This window comes from Pseudochaenichthys georgianus, chromosome 6, assembly GCF_902827115.2.
Source record: "Pseudochaenichthys georgianus chromosome 6, fPseGeo1.2, whole genome shotgun sequence".
Classification (NCBI taxonomy): domain Eukaryota; kingdom Metazoa; phylum Chordata; class Actinopteri; order Perciformes; family Channichthyidae; genus Pseudochaenichthys; species Pseudochaenichthys georgianus.
Genome location: NC_047508.1, coordinates 15,965,540 through 15,988,391, shown reverse-complemented (window position 1 = coordinate 15,988,391; position 22,852 = coordinate 15,965,540). Strand labels below are relative to the sequence as shown.

Sequence of the window (22,852 nt, the reverse complement as noted above, 5' to 3'; positions counted from 1 at the left end):
AGCATTCAATCCAAACAACATAGAGGTTTTCAAATGTTTTGTTTTATTTTCATATCCGTGTATTGTAGGAAACTGAAGGTACAAAGTGTTGGACATCCATCCTGCTCTGCACTTTAACAGTTTCCCTTTGAAGCAGGCATTGTTTGAGTCCATCAGTATTACTAAGGATACCACTGACTTACAGGGATACATCCTTTCATAGAAGATGGTATCTGTTGTGCACCATGTTTTTGCAGCCTTTTATAAGCTGTCAGTGATACAACTTACCATAATATCCCCAAAATCATGTGATACTGCACAACTCAATGACACAAGTTCTCAAAGTGCAAGATAACTCATTTCCTCTACACAGACTATGGGGGGGTCCGGGGACATTCCCCTCCAACAGTTCACATTTAGTTTAAAAACTCTCCTTAGCTGGCTGCTATGGCAAAAACATCTTGTAACCCAAGAGGTTGAATTTGACTTCCAAAACAAATCTTTATCACAGCGTTCTTTATGTAAATATAAAACCACAATGCTGGTTAGAGTGTTGTTGAAGGACCCCCTTTTTGTTTTAATACCTCATTTTCTACACGGGGAGGGTGTGGGAATGGTACATTCCCAACAGGGGCAATTGTGAATAAAAGTTGTGGCATAAGAGAGTTACATCATGAGCAGTAATAGTAAAGAACACTGAGGACTAAAAGGGCTCGGAGAAAGTAAAGATGGAAAAAAAACTGCAGAGAAAGTGTTTTTTTGTCTAAGGAAGTGTGGTAGCCCGTTCAGAAAATTCAATCATGAAATCGATTTAAATGATTAGATGACGGGATCTATGACCTACAGTGGCTGACATTTTCTTTTTTAGTGAATGATAACAGAATGAGGTGCAGTTCACACGAGGACTGGGGTATCTTTAGAAAGTACTAGATGACCCCTTACTTTAGAAATACAATAAGAACTAAGATTACTTGCTGTTTTCAAGTTTGTTTTGGATCTTCACAGTATATTAAAATGTGCAAACCAATGATGGCAAAAGAATGACGGCAGAACAGACTGGATGTATCAGTTCCATACGTTCATCAATTCTTGGGCAAAAATGTTTAATCTTTGAATACACAGAAATTAAAACCTGCTGTGAAATCATACACATACGTTATGCAGAATGTAAATAGGAACAATAGTTGTAACCTAATGCGCCTGTTGTGTGTGTGTGTGAAACCGACACGTAAAATCAAATAACTGGTTTCCTCCATAGGTCATGCATTTGTTATGTGTGAATGAGAGAAAGAATCAGAATCACAGACAATGGGGGGAGATATTAGTAAGTGCTGTTTTGTTGCATAGAGAGGGAGAAAGCCGGAAAACCTCACAAACTTTCCAATGTGTGGCTATAAAAGGCTGGAGAATTTCAACACACAGTTGGAAGATAACCAAAAAGGAATAAAGAGAGAAAAAAGAAATAGGTGAACAGTGGAGTGCATCCTGCTGTGTTTGTGGAGCAGGACTCCCAGTAGTACGGTTGCAGATGAGATGTTTTCTTTTGTTGCTGGGGGTCATTTTCACAGATCTTAAACCTTAAAAAAAACGCAACACACTTGGCAAGAAGAGTCCCACCATGTGTGTACCAATACATTTTTTTCTCCCTTATCTTGTAATTTCATTCTCCTCCCCTGAGATGTGCTACTTCCTCCTGTAGCTGATGAAGCTGTAGGCCACGGCAGCAGCGAGCACCAGCGCAGCGCCTCCGTACAGCAGCAGCGAGAGCTCTGCCTCGAGCTCTGCTTCGGGCTCCGGCTGCTCTGGGGTTTCCTCCACCGGGGCTTCTACAGGGGCCAATGCATGCTCCAGGACCAGGGGCTCAGCGGGCGGGGCCTCAGTCTCTGGCTGGGGAGGCACTGCGACGGGCTCCGGCTCTGCTTCTGATAATGGGGTTTCCTTGGCTGGAGATGGGGGGGCCACCTCAGCAGGCACTGGGGCAGCTTCTGGTTCTGGCTCAGGAACAGATGAAGGTGCTTCTGGCTCAGAGGGAGGGGGGGCTTCAGTGACGAGGGGAGGAAGCTCAGGTTCTAAGGAGATGATGGAAGGCTCTGCGGACAAGCTTGCAGGTGTCTCTATGACAACCGGCTCCTCTAATGAGAGCAGGGAGGCTGGGGCCTTGGAGTCACTGTCGGCCAACTCTGTGACGGGGGGGGTTAGGCCCCTGAACTCCTCCCGGAGCTCGGCCATGTCGCTCTCCGTGCCCAGGATGCTCATCATGCTCTCGTCTATCGCTGCCACGTCCTCCAGCAGCTCGGCGTCCTCACGCTCCACGTGGACAATGTCCGAGTTCGACGAGTTGTTCTCACTGCGCTCCTCGGCCAGAGCCGCCGCGCCCTCGTTGCTGTCCAGGCTCTTCACGTCTTCGGGGTCCATGGCGCTGACCTGTGCCCAGGACTCGTGGCCGGCCAGAGATGCGGGTAAGCTTTCCGTCTGCCACAAGCACTGCCCGCTGCTGATCTCTCCGGTGCAGAGCAGCGAGGAGGGGGGGCTCAGATGGTCAGGGTGCTGGTCCCCGGAGAGGATGTAAATGTCGTTGCTGTCTTCAGCGATGATCACACCTCGCTCGTCCTCTGACTCAAGGTTGAATACTTCACCCTGGGATAGACAGAGACAGAGAGGATGTCAACATAATATTTTTTTTAAGAATTTTGAGTAATAGATGGAAAAGTGAAATGTGATATAATCTTTATAATGCAACATGGCAGAGGAGTTTTTCACCATGATGCTATTTTAGAATCATAAACTAAGTCAAAATAAAGTCACTTTTCAACTGACACTGCTTTATAGCTTACGTTACTCTTGTATGCCACCTAGTGGATTGCAGATATGTATCAGCAATACATCTGGAGCCCTCTGTAAAGCTCTGCCATTATATAACATCCATAATCATATGATCATTTGGGAATGATTGACTAACACAGGTCGACTTACTGAAGCAAAAATATATTAAACGGTAGAAGGTTTGACTTTGAAGGTAAAAAACAGTTTTTATCAAGTCAGAATATTACCTAAAAGATATTGTAGCTTGAGAGTGACCGTACCAGACATATCTTTCCACTTTGCTGAGTGTGCAGAGACGTGATGCAGAATTTACAGTATGTAGGCCAGCGAGTGTTTACAATGAGAGCAGGATGCACGCTCACTGGAGGGCATATGTGTGAACACGCTGAGTGAATAAAGATGTGAAGAAAGACATGGTGTGAATGGCAGTTTGCCATTCACACCATGTCTTTCTTAACATCTTTATTCACTCGATTGTATCCTCTCATTGTCCAGCAACACCGCCCACACACAGCCCTGCGAGGCCAGGTTTAAACCGGTCCTCATTTTGGACTTGGGCACGTTAACATCTCTCCTCTTACATCACAAAAGGGCAGCCCATGTTATGTCAGAACAATCTGATAAAACGCACTGCACACAAATCATGACTTTTTTTAATCCAGCTATCCTACTTAATGCTACACCAACAAGGAGTCATGCTAGCAGCTTTGTGAGGATGTACTCTAGCCCAGCAGTACTTTGAGCTAAATGCTAACTTCAGCATGCTAACATGCTCAAAGTGACATTGAAAACATGCTAGCGTTAAGCAGCTATAATATTTAGTATGCTAATATTTGCTTTTCTAAACACAAACGATAGCTACTGTAAGGCTTAAGGGAATAACATTAGTTTAACTTGTGTATTTGGTCAAAAAAACAAGTATTGGACGCAATAAATCATTGATCTGATGATGGCACGACATAAAAGGTTAGTTTGTCTTATGAACAAATTTCACAAATATCCTTCCAATATTTGTTAAATACTTTAATAAAAAGAATTTAAGGGGATCATTAAAGTCTGTAGGATTTATCCTCTGGGGAACATCTCAACATAGTTTCATGGCAATCTATCCAATACCAACTACAAATTGGCACAGACAACAAAGAAATCAATGATCTGGTTTAACAGGAAAGAAACTGGGTTGAAACCTATGGTTGAAACTACATTTTGGGTCGGTCGTAAGCAAGCTTCTCTGTTGCATGTCACATGTCACATAAGGTGTGACATGAATGGTCAAGATTCAAACAGAGGAGGGCGTAAAGGCATGTGTGGGTGCAGCAGACAGAAAGGTTCTGACAGCAGAGAAGGCAACAATGTCTCATCTGAGAACGTGAGGGGGTTATTATGTTCCTGTCCCAATCTGCATGTGACCCAACGTTTAACTTCCAAGACAGCACACAGTATGCAAACCATTATTGACCTATGCCAGTGGTTCTCAAACGTTTTCTGTCATTTGAACAGGTGGGCCTTTTCAAGCCCCACATGTTCCTCTTCGCTCCAATAAAATGGTAGGCCAAGTTTAAAATTGTCAAATGTATATCGTTCTATAACAGGGGTCTCCAACCCTTTTTAGGATGAGAGCTACTTTCAAAAAATAAAAAACGGCATGCACCCCCGGGAAGATTTGTTTTGCATCAATCTGGTGCACTTTGAGCACAAAATGAATGTATGGATACAGCTCTCAATACTCAGATGAAAGGGAGGTGTATACTTTTTAATAATCCAAACATCTTTAGAATATGATTTCAACCAATAACAAATAATTTAAACTTGTTTATTCTGATCTTATTTTTACTGTCCTATAGTACACATTGGAATGATTTCTTATTTTATTTTTTACAACTAGGCTATATTCAATAGACAAAGGTGTGCTCTCTCTAGCTCTCTCTCCGTGTCTCGCTCGCTCACAGAGGCTGTGTGCTCCTCCGTGGCGATGACGGCTTGCGTTAAAAAATAATGATAAACATAGACTATTTGTAAAGTGGGAGGACACAAATGGGATTTCGAAAAGTGTCACGGTTAAACTCCTTATGAAGTGGTGAGGTGCCGCTCCACATTGCTTTTCTTCCCGACTGCAACGCTGTTTTTGTGTGTGTGTGTTGTGTGTGTGTGTGTGTGTGTGTGTGTGTGTGTGTGTGTGTGTGTGTGTGTGTGAGAGAGAGCATTTCATATGTGTTTATGAAAGCTTTTTACATATGTCTGTAAAGGATTTTGGTTTCAGTTGTGTGTGTGTGAGCAGGCTCGGATTGGCCATCGGGAGATTTCCCGGTGGGCCGCTGGCTCTTGCATAGGTGGGCCGTGGACTTTTACTGCGCCGGGAGCGCTGTGAAATTCCACTGCAGTTGCGAGTCTCCGGTTGTAACAATCCACTACCGCCCGCGAGGACCCAGGTTTGATTCCGGCCTGAGGTCCAAAAAATGTATTTTAAAAAATAAAATAATAATAATAATCTCCCGTTCATTGCGTCCATTCGCGACCCACCTATCACATCTCTGCGCCCCAAATGTGAAACGCTGACCTATGCAGAGATGATTTTTAAAGGACATGGTCAGGCTGTGAAGGTTACTTTCCTTACAAGGACACTGGGCCAATGCAAAGGCAGCTGCATCCAGGGAGGCAGGGTAGAGATTAAATCTATCAGCACTCCACCGTTATCCAACATTTGCTTCCTCCATAAGCTGATTTGCATGTGGGAGAGCGAGAGTGTTGCACAAAAGCTTCGCTCTCAGGTTACAGCCATCAGCCAGACAGAACAGGACAGGGATGCCATGTGGTATCAAATCCACAGCTAAACGTCACTGGTGGTATTCAGGAAGAATTACTCATCAATCCTTCTCCTGTATTTATAGTCCCGTCATGTCACGTTTCTGTCATGAATCAGTGATATAATATACTTAAACTGACATTAACCCCTTAAATCAAGTTGGAATTGAGTAACACAATGAAAATAATGTCGTCAGTACAGTGGGGCAAAAAAGTATTTAGTCAGCCACCAATTGTGCAAGTTCTCCCACTTAAAAAGATGAGGCCTGTAATTTTCATCCTAGGTACACTTCAACTATGAGAGACAAAATGGGGGGAAAGAATCCAGGAAATCATATTGTAGGATTTTTAATGAATGAATTTGTAAATTCCTCGGTAAAATAAGTATTTGGTCACTGACAAACAAACAAGATGTCTGGCTCTCACAGACCTGTAACTTCTTCTTTAAGAGCCTCCACTCGTTAACTGTATTAATGGCACCTGTTTGAACTCGTTATCAGTATAAAAGACACCTGTCCACAACCTCAAATAGTCACACTCTAAACTCCACTATAGCCAAGACCAAAGAGCTGTCAAAGGACACCAGAAACAAAATTGTAGACCTGCACCAGGCTGGGAAGACTGAATCTGCAATAGGTAAGCAGCTTGGTGTGAAGAAATCAACTGTGGGAGCAATTATTAGAAAATGGAAGACATACAAGACCACTGATAATCTCCCTCGATCTGGGGCTCCACGCAAGATCTCACCCCGTAGGGTCAAAATGATCACAAGAACGGTGAGCAAAAATCCCAGAACCACACAGGGGGACCTAGTCAATGACCTGCAGAGAGCTGGGACCAAAGTAACAAAGGCTACCATCAGTAACACACTACGCCGCCAGGGACTCAAATCCTGCTTAAGCCAGTACATGTCCAGGCCCGTCTGAAGTTTGCGAGAGAGCATTTAGATGATCCAGAAGAGGATTGGGAGAATGTCATATGGTCAGATGAAACCAAAATAGAACTTTTGGGTAAAAACTCAACTAGACGTGTTTGGAGGAGAAAGAATGCTGAGTTGCATCCAAAGAACACCATACCTACTGTGAAACATGGGGGTGGAAACATCATGCTTTGGGGCTGTTTTTCTGCAAAGGGACCAGGACGACTGATCCGTGTAAAGGAAAGAATGAATGGGGCCATGTATCGTGAGATTTTTAGTGACAACCTCCTTCCATTAGCAAGGGCATTGAAGATGAAACGTGGCTGGGTCTTTCAGCATGACAATGATCCCAAACACACCGCCCGGGCAACAAAGGAGTGGCTTCGTAAGAAGTATTTCAAGGTCCTGGAGTGGCCTAGCCAGTCTCCAGATCTCAACCCCATAGAAAATCTTTGGAGGGAGTTGAAAGTCTGTGTTGCCCAGCGACAGCCCCAAAACATCACTGCTCTAGAGGAGATCTGCATGGAGGAATGGGCCAAAATACCAGCAACAGTGTGAAAACCTTGTGAAGACTTGCAGAAAACATTTGACCTCTGTCATTGCCAACAAAGGGTATATAACAAAGTATTGAGATGAACTTTTGTTATTGACCAAATACTTATTTTCCACCATAATTTGCAAATAAATTCTTTAAAAATCAGACAATGTGATTTTCTGGATTTTTTTTTTCTCATTTTGTCTCTCATAGTTGAGGTATACCTAGCATGAACATTTCAGGCCTCTCATCTTTTTAGGTAGGAGAACTTGCACAATTGGTGACTGACTAAATACTTTTTTGCCCCACTGTATATATACAGTCCCAACCCGTAGAGCACAAGCACAAACGATAAACCATTTCTTACTTCAAGTTTTATGCAGTTAGGTTCTGATCTTCGTTAAAAATGAAGTTGTTCTTGCTCATCTGCCCGAAAGACCATTTCAAACTGAAGCTTTCTTGGAAAACACGGAGATGTTTGGAAAGGAAACCAACTGCCTTTTTGCGACACACTTACGAGTGCTTGCTACATTGCCAAGTGACTGCCACATACCGCGTCAACAAACCATGGCGTTTCTAGTTTGGGTTAACATGCTCTTCAAATTTACAAGGATTATGTCATTATGTCTTAACGGACAAGAGCTGTGAGAGGTCACACAGCAGCCGACTGAGAGGGACTGCTCATCAGCATCTCATTGTTCATTTAATGTCACCCAGAAAGGCTATGCAGGCTATGGCCAGTCCCATTTGACCCTGAGCCAATGTCACTATTTCATCCACAAATAAAAATGCTACTAACACAGTATTTATTAAAATGATCTTTCAACAATAGCTTTTGACTCCACAATGGTTAAGCAAATACTTTCTTATCTTTTCTCTTTTGGAATAAATATTCGTATTGCAGATAGGACACATCTACAAAAAACTAACAATGTAAATGTAAATAGGATTACAAAAATACAAACACTGAGTTTCTTTTTTACAGATTTTTTATTTATTTTTTAAAGCAGGCCAGATTTATTGTTTGCATATCATGTTAGGGAGCTACATTCTTTTCAAAGTCACTCATGTAGAGCTATTCACCTTAATCAAGGAAACTGATCACTTTATTTATTTGTAATCACAATGCGCAATAGAATACTCCATCCTAATTCTAAGCAACACACAATGTCAGCTTGTGTTGGATACAAAAGAGAACTTTAGGACAGAATGATTTTATTGCATCTTTGCAACAGCCATGAGCAAACTGCTGTTATGTGTAGCCACACTGTCTGCATCAGTAAATATTGGTTTTTGCCGCCTCATCATTAGTGTTGTGGCAGCAGTGAGACTGATGGATATACGCAGGGACGGAGAGGATGGATGGGTGCCCTGTTTGAGCGCTGGCCGTCGGCCATGACGCTGCTGCTGTACAAGTTATTAAGAGAGCTACAAGTGGGCCAGTCCCTGGTGATTATGTTTTTGAAAGGATTATGAGAGTTTTTTTGGGGGCTTCCTCAGTGTGCTCAGGCACTCACAGTGATGCACATACCCCACCTCAGAGCTGGCGAGAGGGTGGTTACATAACATGGGAAGCACTAGTGTGGCTGCACAGTGACGTGCCCTTAAAGCACCTTATCTTAAAAATATCATCACCAAAATGCATCTTGCTTAACTAAAACCAACAAAGCCAACATTCAAATTGTTCAAAAATGATCTGAATATTACAATAAAGTGTATTTAATACCCAATACATCTTTTCTGAAAACATGACAGAATCCATAACCATAATATGTGCAGTGAACATAGTTAATTGGTTTTTCTCATCTATTCCTTAACATTTTGTATTATTTGACTCCATCGCTATCACTATTGTCTTTTCTTACCTTCGTTGTTTGTGTATTCTGTCTTCTGTTTATGCAAATGGCGAAAATAATTAGATAAATGACTGAAATAAATAAAAGAATCATCACTCCGCAACTTCCCTGCTTTCAGGCAGCAGCTATTGCGAGAATAACACGGAGGGCCTGTTAACGTTGCTTTATTACCTTTGAAGATATGCTGCTTTGCCTATCAGTTTATGACCAAATATGCAGTAAAAACATGATGTATGACTCCATCATCCCTTTCTCTTTGCTAAGAGGTGAGGTGTAAATGTTGGTGTGCCACTTTTAAACCTCAGGAGTCAAATGACATCACGCTCACAAGAACGGTAATATGAAATGACTGTTGTCCCACCAAGCACCTTTCAGTGTCAGACTCTGAAGGACAATTGTCTAATTCCTCCGAAAGAAGAGACCACAACAAGGACGGACAGACAGGAGACAAAATAATAGAGACATCCAAGAGTGGACGTTTGGTGTTCAGACACGACAACCACCTAATTCTGCTCTCCAGTTAAAAATGTGTACTGTAACCCCTCTTCTTCACAATGTCCACCATCATGATGATGGCCATTTTCTTTTTCTCAGCCCCTTCCCCCTTGACCCCCCAATCATGTCCTACTCCCCCTCCCCCCCCCCCGGCTGTGCACTGTCTGAGGGCTGCTGGTTTTTTGTTCCTGCCAAATGAAGTGTACACCACATTAGGGTCATAATAATCCTTATTGTATTCTATTGTATCTAACAAAAGGAATTACAGGAGGCCCCTAAACCTAGCGACTTACCCATACTAACATGTGCGTTTAAGACCTGAAAATTGTCGCAAAACGAAATCATGTTTGTGCGCTGCATCTTCTGTTCTCTTATACGAAAGTACTTGATGTTCCTTGTTTAGTACCCATTAGCATTTGTTTGTTTTTTCGCACTACAACTCGACATTTAATGGAATAGTGTGCTACAATTTAAAAGAACAAATAAGCCATATGCTTTTTGCATGCATGCATTGTGAAATATAGCGAGATAGGAAAGACATATATAGCGGAAAAGAGTTTGTCACTTCTGCACGGTCACTCTTTCACAAGGACGCATACATCCAGACCAATGAGCACACTCTGTGGCTGCTTCCTCGTCACCCGTGTAACATCCTACCTCAATGTGGAGTCTCAGAAAGCCTGGGTCAAACAGCGCAGTCCTAGCGATGGAGTGGTGAAACAGAAGTGTGCATGCAGGCGGCTGTCAAACTAATGGAGATTTCACTTTGCTCTCACTATGCCCACCCTCATCTCTCACCCCTCCCTTTTTCCTATTCCCTCCCCTCCCATCGCCACTCTCCTAATGCAATCCCTCTCTCCTCCTTTCTCTCCATCCCTGATCCTGTGCCCAATCTTCCGTTGATCCCCCTCCTGTGACGTAACAAGAATGGCGCTTTGTTTGGAACCAGAGCATTATTGTTCACGTTACATTGCACAAAACTGGGCAGAGCATCATCACGGTGAGGTAATGGCGACCGGAGCGGTGGCTAACGCGTCGAGTCACGTGACCCCGTCATCAGCCTGACCTTCATAGGGAGCCATCTGTGACGCAGTGCTCCACTTATTACAACATTGAAAATCCTCTGTACGATTAATCTAAAACATGCTGAAATAGTTGCATGTGTATGATGATATAAAAACATTCCTGCTTTCTATTCATTTGCATGAGTTAACAGCACACTGGAGATGCTTTATTTGAGGGCCTTCTCACCTGAGGTCATATCACAGACTGTTCAGCACCATGAGCAGAGTTAAATACACCTTCATGAATATGCACACATGTAATCTCTCCTTAAAAGAAAAAGCAACATAATATAGAATAGAAATACCGTTTCTGGATCTAAAGTGACTTTAGATCAATAGATAGATGGTAAAGTTGTGAATAACCACAAAAGGAGAAGGACAGTGGCTGCTGGTTTTGTAATTGTTTGTATTACACTAGCAAAATAAATTAAACCTAAATTACATATTTTCTTTATGTTGATTACGAGCATACTTTTGACATGTGATGTACATTTTAAATCGTGTTTGGCAACGTGTAGAGCTGCCCCTTAGTCAACTAAACGTTAGTCGACCAAAAAAGTCTTAGTAGTTGGTCAGTCATTGAATTAGGTCTAAAGTGTAGGATTGTAGCATTGCCAGCGTGTAAAGGATGACTCCAAGATCAAAAATATGCCTTCCATATCCTCACCATGGTAACATATCTTAGCCTGCTTATATAATAATTCTGACCTGAGAAAAAGATAGATTCTAGTTTTGATTGCATGATGAGGGCTTAAAGCGCTGTGTCGAGAGAATAAATATGCAAAATGTTCAGTGTTTGTCGCTGCTTGTTCCGACACACAAGGAACACCACCGGCGCCTCTTCTAAGTACATTTACTCAAGTACTCTACTGAGGTAAAAGTTAGCAGTACGTGAACTTTATTTGAGTATTTTCTTTTAGTGCCACTTTATACTTCTATTCCACCATTGGAAGGGAAATAGTTCATCTTTACTTTTCTACTACATCTATGTTACTACTTTATAAATTCAGACTTTTTTTTTAACCTTGAAAAGAACTTTAAAATAAGATATTATGATGTAGATAACATATCCAAAATCCTATGTAAGTACAACACAAACAATGAGTGGGTTGACCATTTGTTTTACTCATTGTTTGATTAATGTGTCCTGCAACTACTTTTACTTCTAATACTTAATGTACATGTCCCTGATCATGCTTACATTATACTGATCATCTTACTTAAGTACCATTTAATGCAGTACTATTTTTACATTGGAGTATTAGTAATTAAATTAAAGAGGACCTATCATGCAAAATGCACTTTTTGATGTCTTTTATACATAAATATGTGTCAGGGAACTCACTAATGGCGCGTTTCCACTGCAGCGGGTAGCTCGCTTTAAGCGTGCCGAGCCGTGCGGGGCCCGTTTTTGGTTGCGTTTCCACTTGGCCTAGTTTTGGCCCGGGGCTACTTTTTCACCTTTTTTCTGGCCCGACTAAATCGTGGTTCTAGGGCCAGGAACAACCAGGCTGAGTCGGGCTGAGTATGCTAAACTAGAGAGAGAATCGCTGGCAAGGGGGCTACAACTACAACAAGATGAACATATTTGACCGTGATTTAATTGTAATACACGTTTCAAAATGATGCCGAAGTAACAACATACTGATACCGGTTAGTAAAAACTATGAATTAATGCTTTGACAAGTCTGCAGACAGACGGCAGGCGAAAAACCCTTTTAAAATGCGTGTTTTCTAAATGTAGCTTGGCTAAGCGAACGTTATATATGCTCCGACCGTCCACACTCACAACAACGGCCTATACAGACATAAATAAACCAGCGACTGTATTCGCCATGACACAGACAGTCTGTGGTTTGTACTTGTTTAACTTTTGTCTAGTTTCTGAACAGATATGAAGAGCTGTGAGCTCTGAGTGCTAAGAGCTAACGGCTGTGTTGTTTTTCTGGGGCTCTCATTGAAGATGACGTCACGGCTCCGCCTACACTGCGTTACTATAGTAACTGCCCCAGTTCCTAAACTGTAATAGAAGCGCAGCATAAAGTGAGCTGGGCCTAATAAGGCCAAACCAAACCGAGCGAGGCCTGCAGTGGAAACGCGCCATAAGTGTCAGAAAACAAAACCCTCTCTCTTTTCGTCCGTACCCACATCTCTAAAAAACAAAAAAAGGGGGGTGCTAACAAGCAGATCCAGAATTTTCGCTCCTATTACGTCATTGGCGACATCCGGCCGACGTGACACGTCCTAACCTATCGTCTCCGGCACACGTGACACGTCCCAACCATAGAGGTCCCAACCTATCGTCTCCGTATACAGTCGCAGCTGTGTGTCTGTGTATTCAGCAGGATGTCTGCTGGAGGCTTAGAGTAAAGTTGTTGTAAAGTTGATATATATATTAGGGCTGTCAATCGATTAAAATATTTAATCGCATGATTGTCCATAGTTAATCGCACATTTTTTATCTGTTCTAAATGTACCTTAGAGGAATATTTTTCAAGTTTTTAATACTCTTATCAACATATGAGTGGACAAATATGCGTTATGCAAATGTTTATTATCATTTGAACATTACAAATATTCGCCTCAATTCAACCTGGACCTCTCATACAATAATACAATACAAAGTGTGTGTGTGTGTGTGTGTGTGTGTGTGTGTGTGTGTGTATGTATGTATGTATGTGTGTGTGTGTGTGCGATGGATCGTTGGAGCTATGTGCAACTCCAGGCATATGCTCGAACGGGAGCTGCCTGGACGCTGCAATCATGTTGCGCGCACTATCCGTGCTGAGTGTGCTGACTTTTCGTACAATGTCCCACTGTCTGGCTTCCTGCATGAAGTCAAGTGCTCGGCGCAGTTGTCGGCGAAATGTCGCTCCCCTGTTTTCATTTAAACAGCTCCTTATATCCGTTAGCGCAGCTAGCTAGCACCAGATGCTAACAACAACAATACACGTAAGGTCTCTCTCTCGCACCACACATACACACGCCCTCCCGGTCCTCCCGATGGCCAGTCGGTGCCTGCCGGTGAGCATGGAAGTGTGGTCTGCCGCAAGCGGACGGCAGGAGCGGAGCTGTCAGCATCAGCTTGTAGATGGTATTTTAAACTCGATGCGCTCTGAAACTACGGGGCGGCCGAGGACAACAAATACACATGCGTTAATCACGTTAAAATAATTAGTGGCATTCATTTTTTTTTATTAACGCGTTAACTTGACAGCCCTAATATATATATATATATATATATATATATATTAGAGCTGTCAAACGATTAACATTTTTAATCAGATTAATCACAGCTTAAAAATTAATTAATCATGATTAATCACCATTCGAACTATGTCCAAAATATGCCATTTCTTTATGTATATTGTTGTGGGAATGGAAAGATAAATGAAAGAAGGCGGATATATCCATTTAACATACAGTATGTATGTTTATTATAACATTTTTCTGCGTGTCAAAATGAAAGACAACCCACACACCTATCAATCATCAAACCGTGGGGTCTTAATTCATTACATGTTGATTTCTATCAACGGGGGAGTACTTCAGGAAAGTCGACAGAGGGGGGGGGGCGGCGGCGGCTAGTGGAGTACTTCGTGACCACAGAGTGTGAACGTTGTGATCAGCTGTTTTAGCGCAGTTCTCCAGTGAAGGGGGGGGGGGGGGAGTCTCCCTCCGCAGCCGGTTGGTGTAGTTTTGGCACAAGTCCGTTGTACAGACCGACGTTAACAGCTCCCTGTCTGTGCACACGGAGACCGACTCTGTCGTCCGGTGATCTAACCGCCTTCTGGAAAAGCTTCACAAGTACGTCGGTACGCAAATGCGCTGTGTGACACAAGTGACGGTACGCATTTCAGATTACGCACATAATCTGCGTACCAGTTATGTGCACCCCTGTACCAGAGCCATATTATTACTATTATATGGCTCTGCCCTGTACTACAGCAAAAGTATTCTCCGTCGGGACTTCCTGCAACAACACCACGCCGTTATCAAAGATGTTCTATTGAGAAGACGATCACTACGTGACAAAAGTTTTCAAAACCGTGGCTACTGAAATCAATCTTACTAACTGCTGTCTGTGCAATTTACTCCGCGCGAGTTGGCAGACTTTATTTTGCTTACTTTAACATCATTTTTCATGGTGGGGCTAAGCCATTTCTTGGTATGGGTGTAGCCTACCCCAGCCATACCCTGGCGCTGCCACTGGTGGCACGTATGGGGCGGGCCATTCTGCACATGCGTTAAATATTTTAACTAGGGCTGTCAAGTTAACGCGTTAACGCAAAAAAAAATTAACGCCACTAATTATTTTAACGCGATTAACGCATGTGTATTTTTTTCCTCGGCCGCCCCGTAGTTTCAGAGCGCATCGAGTTTATAATACCATCTACAAGCTGATGCTGCTGACAGCCCCGCTCCTGCCGCCCGCTTGTGGCAGACCACACTTCCACGCTCACCGGCAGGCACCGACTGGCCATCGGGAGGACCGGGAGGGTGTGTGTGGCCCAAGCGAGCGAGAGAGAGAACTTACGTGCATTACCGTACCGCAGTGTGAACGCGGCTATTGTTGTTGTTAGCATCTGGTGCTAGCTAGCTGCGCTAACGGATATAAGGAGCTGTTTAAATGAAAACAGAGGAGCGCTCTATCCACACAACTGCGCCGAGCACTTGACTTTAAGCAGGCAGCGGGACATTGTAGGAGAAGTCAGCACACTCATGATTGCAGCTCCCGTTCGAGCATATGCCTTGAGTTGCAGGACGGACGGACACACACGGGCACACACACACACACACGGGCACACACACACACACACACACGGGCACACACACACACACACACGGGCACACACACACACACACACACACACACACACACACACACACACACACACACACACACACACACACACACACACACACACACACACACACACACACACACACACACACACACACACACACACACACACAAGGTTCCAGGTTGAATTGAGGCGAATATTTGTAATATTCAGAGGTTGTTGTGTTTAATATGCATGAGAATATTTGTCATTGTTCAAATGATAATAAACATTAGCATAAAGCATATTTGTCCACTCATATGTTGATAAGAGTATTAAAAACTTGAAAAATATTCCTCTAAGGTACATTTAGAACAGATAAAAAATTTGCGATTAATCGCGATTAACTATGGACAATCATGCGATTAATCGCGATTAAATATTTTAATCGACTGACAGCCCTAATTTTAACGCAATTAATTAAAAAAATTAATTACCGCCGTTAACGCGATAATTTTGACAGCACAAATATATATATATATATAAATAATGGCACTGTTCTAGCGGTAAACACTTAAGAAAGAACATGTCAAGCTATGTGCTGTATCAGAAACAATGCGCGGCGTGGTTTGGGAGTAATATGCTGTGTGTTTACATTAGCAAGCATGCTAACACTCAGAGCTAACCATGGAGCTAACGCTGTAGGCTACTGGAGAGAATATGTGTAACGTAATGTCCTTGTGGTAAACCCTGTGAGAGAGAAAGGTTTGAGCTCCATACTGTTTCAGAAATAAAGCTTGAAGTGGTTGGGAGCATAACATGGCATTTAATCACCGCAGCGTTTAGCTGAGCTTCTCCCGGTAGAAATCTCTCTAGCAGGGGAACGCTGCGTGACGCTACAAAGGGGCGTGGCTAGCAGCAGACATTCAATTCAGGCAGAATCAGCCTGTTTGCAACAGGGCTGCAAAAGAGGGGTATGAGCAGTATGAGGCATGGCTACAATGGGTGATCTGTTTGGTCACAGACATGTTTTGTATAGGTATGGCCCTACAATATATGTTTCCAATATAGCATAATAGGTCCACTTTAAGTAAAGGATCTGAATACTTCATCCACCTCTGTACAGCTAGCTCACTGCTACCCTCCTCTGGCTAGTTTGAGTTCTGTACATTTAATTATAAGTGATATAAATATAATGCAATTATGTTTCCACATAATACAACACTTTCAGATGCCAAAGTATTAAAAGAAAGGTGACGCATATAATGGTTTTCCTCCTTTGTGTGTTGAAACTCACCCATCCCCCATGCTGCATGATGTAGCCTGCTTCGTCCTCCTCTAAGAAGCGCACCCCCAGCTGTGAGAGAGTTTGCAGCGACTCCCCCTCGCTCTGTAGTGCCTGGAGCAGCACAAAAGGGACGAGCACCTGGAAGAGAGGAGTAGCAGTTTAAGGGAGAGGTCATAAAGAAATCAAAGCTGTAGAGACACACAGTTAAGAGACATTCGTAAACCTCAGGGGGACTCACCTTGCTCCAGCCTCCCTCTGTGTATGTCGAGAGATCCCGCGTCGCATCTCTAAATCTTTCGTAGTCCAGAGGCCTGAAACACACGCAGACATCATCTCTGGTAAGGACTACATTTAGTGTTGACATTTTTTTTAAATGTACCCAGAATAAAAATAATTATTGTTAAGCCATCTAATACTTAAGATCCTAAATTGACTTTATTGTTCACCTTCCAAAAGCTAATAAAAAAAATCCACAGCTTCTTCCAGGTTCAAATTGTATTGTTATGTTACTGTATGTTCCATGTCATTTGCATGCGTTTGTCTTGTAATGGGAATGTATGCAATGCTAAAAACGAACAAAATAATTGTATATATTTACATATCCATGAAAAGCGTACAAGACCTGTTAAACTCTCATATAAGGCTGAACAATTATTAGAATGTTATCTAAAATAGAAATATAAGAAGGCAAAATGTGTCAAATAAAATAAAAAGTACCATGATTATTTTAATGTTTTTTTAAATAAAAATTAGAATAATGAAAGAAAAGTTGTAATTCCTCGAATATCATGAGTCATATCACAATTGCAATATTACTTTACATGTGATTTGTTAGACGCTTTTATCCAAAGCGACTAACATAATGTGTGTGTGTGTGTGTGTGTGTGTGTGTGTGTGTGTGTGTGTGTGTGTGTGTGTGTGTGTGTGTGTGTGTGTGTGTGTGTGTGTGTGTGTGTGTGTGTGTGTGTGTGTGACAATAACACCAAGCAACAACTGTTGGCTTGTAATTTAGTTAATCTCAGTACATTTAGAAATGAATCAAAACCTTTTCAATCAGTTTCAAGACAAAGTATTTGCCAATCTCTGCTAAAGTTCAAACATTCATTTAAAAAGAAAACTACCTTAAGCAACAGGTTAAGAATATTGACACTAATATTCACATTTATCCCACACAATATTAATATAGTGTGAATAAAGTGTAGTGAGGAAAAGAGCAATTATTGGATAAGAAAGTGTCAGTGTAGTTGCTGAACCGACCCAGCAATTCTGTTTCTATATGAAATATATATCTTGGATTAAGTATTTCTGAGCAGTCAAGACAGGCAGTGATCATCTCAGAGCATTGTTCATCTGCACTACTTTTGTATATATTATACAATCCATCATGACAGTCAAAGAGTTGACCACTGACCTTTCGAGGAGTGTGTGTACGGCTGCTGCCAGGTGTGTGTCGAGGTCTATGGCCACCCGGTCTCCCACGGCAGCGAGGCAGTCTTCTACGGAGGTCTCTGGGACTGTCGGGTTAAACACCAGCGATGTGTGTCGGTCGAAGCCTGATGTGGAACAAGCTGCTCCATACAGAGGGGAAGGATGACTCAGATCATTTAAAGAAATGATTCACATTGCAGAAAAAAAAAAGTGTAGTTTGCTCCATAAATTAAATGCACATCAACACATATGCTGATGGTTAGTCTGAAGTCTGGGTTACTAATGTGACTCCAGTTCTCTGAGTAGTAAATGAGTGTCTATCTGTCAATCAAATATCTAAGCTCGTCCTTGCTACACATATACAAGGAAGGGTGAGTGACTCTGACTCACGCTTCTGAGAGAACCGTGGTTATGTAAAGAAACCAAAGTCCTCTCTCCATGCATACATTTCATGTTTTACATTCACAAAGATTGAACTTTGGATTCCACTACACAGGCAGACACACGGTATGAACAAAGAATGGCACAGGGAAAGACAACATGGAGTGTGTGTGTGTGTCCACTTACAGGCAGCGATTTCATCTTCCAGTTGTCTCAGCTCTTCTTCATGGCCTTTTGTCAATGTGCTACTCTCACTGTCAATCAGAGCATCTCCTGAGAGAGAAAGACACATGACATGAACCAACGGCCAAACAGACTCACTATTCCTAAATTCTATACAATATACAGTATATAGCACTTTAAAAATAATTTAAAACAAACACTAAAAGCCACATACACTTGACTAGAAATATTTCATTCCCTTTTGTGCATTCTATTTATTTTGAAATGTTGAATTCTGCAGCTGTATCTGAAATGTTATCAATTCTATCAATCAGAATCAAATACTTGATTTATCACAGAAGAGATTGGGTTTGTGAAAGTGGCTCCATTTTAAAAATAAACAAGTAAAATAAAAATATTTACATCAAATATATTTCCATTAAGAAAAAGTTAAAGTAAAAATGTGCAATTCAAAAAATAATAATATATATATATAAAGATATTTATATTAACATAAGACATTTAAAGTAAAAATAACTGACATTATTGGATTTGATTATAAATGGGATGTATATGTACTTGACTCATAAGGACAGGTTAATGATGCCTGCACACTTGGCATGTATAAGGGGGGGGGGGAATAATGTGTGCATGCTTACGTGCAATACTGTACCAATACTGGTGTTCTTGTGTCACATTCATAGATCATGTTAAAAAGGAGCAATGAGTTGGATATTCTTTAAAAAATAAGGTAAATACTTTGCTCATACATAAATTACGCCTTTCAATTATCAGCTGTGAAAGAATTTAAAATATTAGGGCGAAAAACCAGGCGGGCAAATCTTGTTTCCAAACTCAAATGAATCTGAGGTCATAACTGAACCCTGTTTAACCAGGGAAAAGAGGCTCACTTTGAATGTCACGTGTACGAACTGAAACCGATATTCCTACGCATTGTGCTTTTAAGTAAATTATTTACATGATTCAGTCTGCACTGCTGGGGGAATGTGGAACCATGTGAGAGGTGAAACCGACACAAAGGCTGCTGCTGTGTGACCATGACTTTAAGTCACGCTAAACACATTCTGAATGTAGCTATTTAGCTTGGGAAAATCCACCAGCAGTCATTTGATAAAGAAGGGTGATCCTGCTGCATTACACACTCAACCCAAAGACATTGGTTCTTTCTACTACCATGGAACTCTTTAAGAACAGCTAAACTGGGGACGAGCAGCCAATAGAGGACGAAACACGATGACCTTGAAGTATCATTCTTAAAAACTAACTGATGTGTTTTTCACTGTTGAAATTACAAACTGGCATTTGTTTGTTTTTTAACAGGAAGGAAGAGGACGCTCAGCAGAACCCTTCTCTATTCTCTCTGTGTCCCCTCACCCTATAGGAACGCCCCGAGGGCCACTGTTGGTTTTTCCTGGGCTCGGTGCTGTTTCAGCGTTCAGCCAGACAGCTAACCGGCCAACTATTCTGCTCTGGTTCAATGGTGTGTGAGTTATCCTGCAGTGATTTCACATGACAGGCTGTCAGAAATTGGACCGGGTCAAGCGGAAAGCAGGGATCAGCCACTTATCTGCCCTCCTCCGCCCATTCTGAGCACGCACACAACAATAAGGGACCAGAATTAAAGAAAACGTGTTCTTTTTGACATTTGGTGCTACGGTTTTCTTTAAAATAATACAACGTTTTTTTGGTTGTGCAGAAGGAATGACATGCATGGCATAAAATGCTAACATTTCTTATATTTCTAGGCGTAATGTTTCTCTTTCTCTAATACATCATATTTGTTTCCTCATTAAAATGTCTCAAAAAGTCTTCACATATTTATAAAATAACTACCAATGTGACACATCTCCAAATGTGAGACAAAAACATCATAACTATTTGTTCAAACTGTTGTGTGTCATTTGTATGCTAAGCACAAATGCTACAAAATGAAAAACAGGCATGCTGCAAGCCTGGGGCACAAACTTGCAATACAAGTCAAACCAGTCTTTGCATCTCTGGACACCATATTGGAAAAGTTGAAGATGAGCTCACATGACATCTACTTGTTTAAAACGCTGGGGACTCCATAACTGTCTTTTTCAAATTACACACAAGTCTCTTACAATGTGTCACAGAAGGCTACATGGAGCTAGAAAACAGGTGGCAAGCTGCCTACACGCCCTGAATATTCTTTTTTGGCCATGTGCACACAACTCTATTTGTGTGCGGTGTGACTGCACAAGTGTGAGGTTTGCCTGAGATATGCGGCGCACACACTGCACAAGTCAAGACACTGTGGAAAGGTCCACAACCTTGGCAGTAGCTACACTTCAGTAATGAGAAGTTTGTCTTTTGGGGACATTGCATTTCTGCATTTTCAGACTGAATCAATACCTAAAATCACACTAAACCACTTTAAGAACCAAATTAGCCGCTAATCTAAAGTCTTTCTTCTCACCTTGAACTGTGTTGCGTGCCTGTGATCTATTAACAGGCAGTATTCCCAGATAGTTGAGCACAATGTACTTGGTTTCATAGTGGAAACCCTCCGGCACAGTGGCAGTGATGGAGGCAGAAGAGGTGGGGCCTGAGGTAGCCATTGAACAGACGTGGGTCAGACTCTCAGGCACATACGTTGTTACAGTCAAAGCTGGACGTCTCACCTGAGTGAAAAATGAGCAAGGAGGAGGATCATTTACTTATTATTTAGACAATCATGATTGAGGCTGCACATTGAAATCTGGCACCCATTAAAAAAACATGATCAGTGTAGAAAAAACGTCCTGATGACATCTGTTGTTGGATTGTAAAACAGCTGTTAGGTAGATGACTGATTATAAATGTCCTACTAAGTGTATCATAGCATGATAGCACATTATCCTAAGCCCTTTGTGCCAGGTGGACATCACTTGCCCATCTGGCAAAGGGGTGATAAAGCTTCAATTGGTCATGTCGTTTTTGCTGCCTGCATAATTGATAACTGATAATAACAGAGGAAAATTTACCTAAGACATGCCTATATCACACATGCAGGCTATATAACGTTACTGTACATCATGACACAGTCCACTTACATAACACACGTGGTGAACAGTGGGGCGTGAAAAGACCTTCAACAAAAGCCTTTACTGAACAAATGTTTCTAGTCAATGTAAATGGGTCTACTGTTACGTTTACTGTGGTTTTCTGGATATTAAACCACCGTTTAAAACCTTACCGACTAAAGAAAGGTTGAGTTTAAACATGGTTTAAAGTAAACGCTCACATTGTCCTCCAGAGGGGAGGTGACACCATGCGGACCAAATTGTCAAGTTTGACAAATAAAAAAACTACAACTTCCGGATTCAACTGTCAAAATAAAACTTCTTGCTGGCTAATGAGGAGTTATACCAATGTATGTGCAAATACAAATATTATAACTTGTTGAATTATTATAACACAACTAAATACTTTAAGTGTGTCCTTCATGTTTTCAAAGTGACAGCATGGACCCAAAAGAATAGCCAAGATATGTGCTCACTTCATGAACCAGCCATTGCTCGTTAAATAATGAACTGTCTAACGTTACCGGACAAATTCCATAAGAGTTACACTTAAAAAAAGGCGGGTTTTCGTTCCTTTCCCAGAAACACATCGGCACATACGCAAGCTATAGCTAGCTTGACGTGACACGCTTTATCCGCTATTTTGGTGACGCAAAAAACTTAAATTTAACTTCAATGCAACCAAACTGGAGTCCATTTCTTACCGTCCTTGGCCAAAGGCAAACAGGTGCTGACAAACGACAAGTTGAAGGAATATATGCGACACAGTCCCCAGCAGCAGCAGCAGCAGCTGAAGAGGCACAGCACCACTGGCAGCAGCACTAGCACACGGTGTGCTTTGGAGAGAGATACAAGCTGGCGAAAGTACAGCACCAATCTTCCTGTCATACCTTTCAAAATAACACTCTTATTAGTGGCGAACGGTCCTACCATTTCTGAAAAAATAACACTGATAAGGTGACTTAGCTTTAAAGTAAACGTGTATGACATTATGAATTGAGAATTAAGTAAGCTTTCCAGTGTATCCTAGCAACTGCACGTAAAGGATATCAGTTAAGCGTGTGTAACATAATTCCCCTAATTGGAAAATGACATCAAGGTCATTAAAGCACCTTTCAATAACCTGAACTTTTGCACCGTTTGTATCCATAAACATATGGGCGTAGGAAGCATCCTGAATGTGGGGGGTACATTTACATTTATTTTTTTGATTTCCTGTATTCAGTGGCTGAGCCAGGACATTTTCAGTGGGGTGGCTAGGATGGAACCAGTAATATGTTTGGGGTGGC

The 22,852-nt window shown here is 41.9% G+C and overlaps 1 protein-coding gene across 1 annotated transcript; it reads right to left on the bottom strand.

Moving 5' to 3' along the window:
• Positions 1-22: 22 nt before the first annotated feature.
• Positions 23-22,413, bottom strand: bcl2l13 (BCL2 like 13). The gene is made up of 7 exons (XM_034085006.2): positions 22,268-22,413; positions 20,978-21,182; positions 18,541-18,627; positions 17,957-18,113; positions 16,784-16,856; positions 16,555-16,683; positions 23-2,616 (listed from the first exon to the last, which is right to left on the bottom strand). Exons 2-7 carry the CDS (start codon positions 21,117-21,119, stop codon positions 1,663-1,665), a joined length of 1,542 nt encoding a protein of 513 aa, XP_033940897.1. The 5' UTR covers positions 21,120-21,182; positions 22,268-22,413; the 3' UTR covers positions 23-1,662.
• Positions 22,414-22,852: the final 439 nt, after the last annotated feature.

Excerpts from the sequence above, each read along its gene's own strand:
- bcl2l13 (XM_034085006.2), bottom strand. The coding sequence starts at position 21,119 with ATGGCTACCTCAGGCCCCACCTCTTCTGCCTCCATCACTGCCACTGTG. Across the intron at positions 16,684-16,783 it reads CAGAGGGAGGCTGGAGCAAG|GTGCTCGTCCCTTTTGTGCT; the intron begins GTGAGTCCCCCT and ends CCTCTCTTCCAG. Across the intron at positions 2,617-16,554 it reads TCATGCAGCATGGGGGATGG|GGTGAAGTATTCAACCTTGA; the intron begins GTGAGTTTCAAC and ends TGTCTATCCCAG.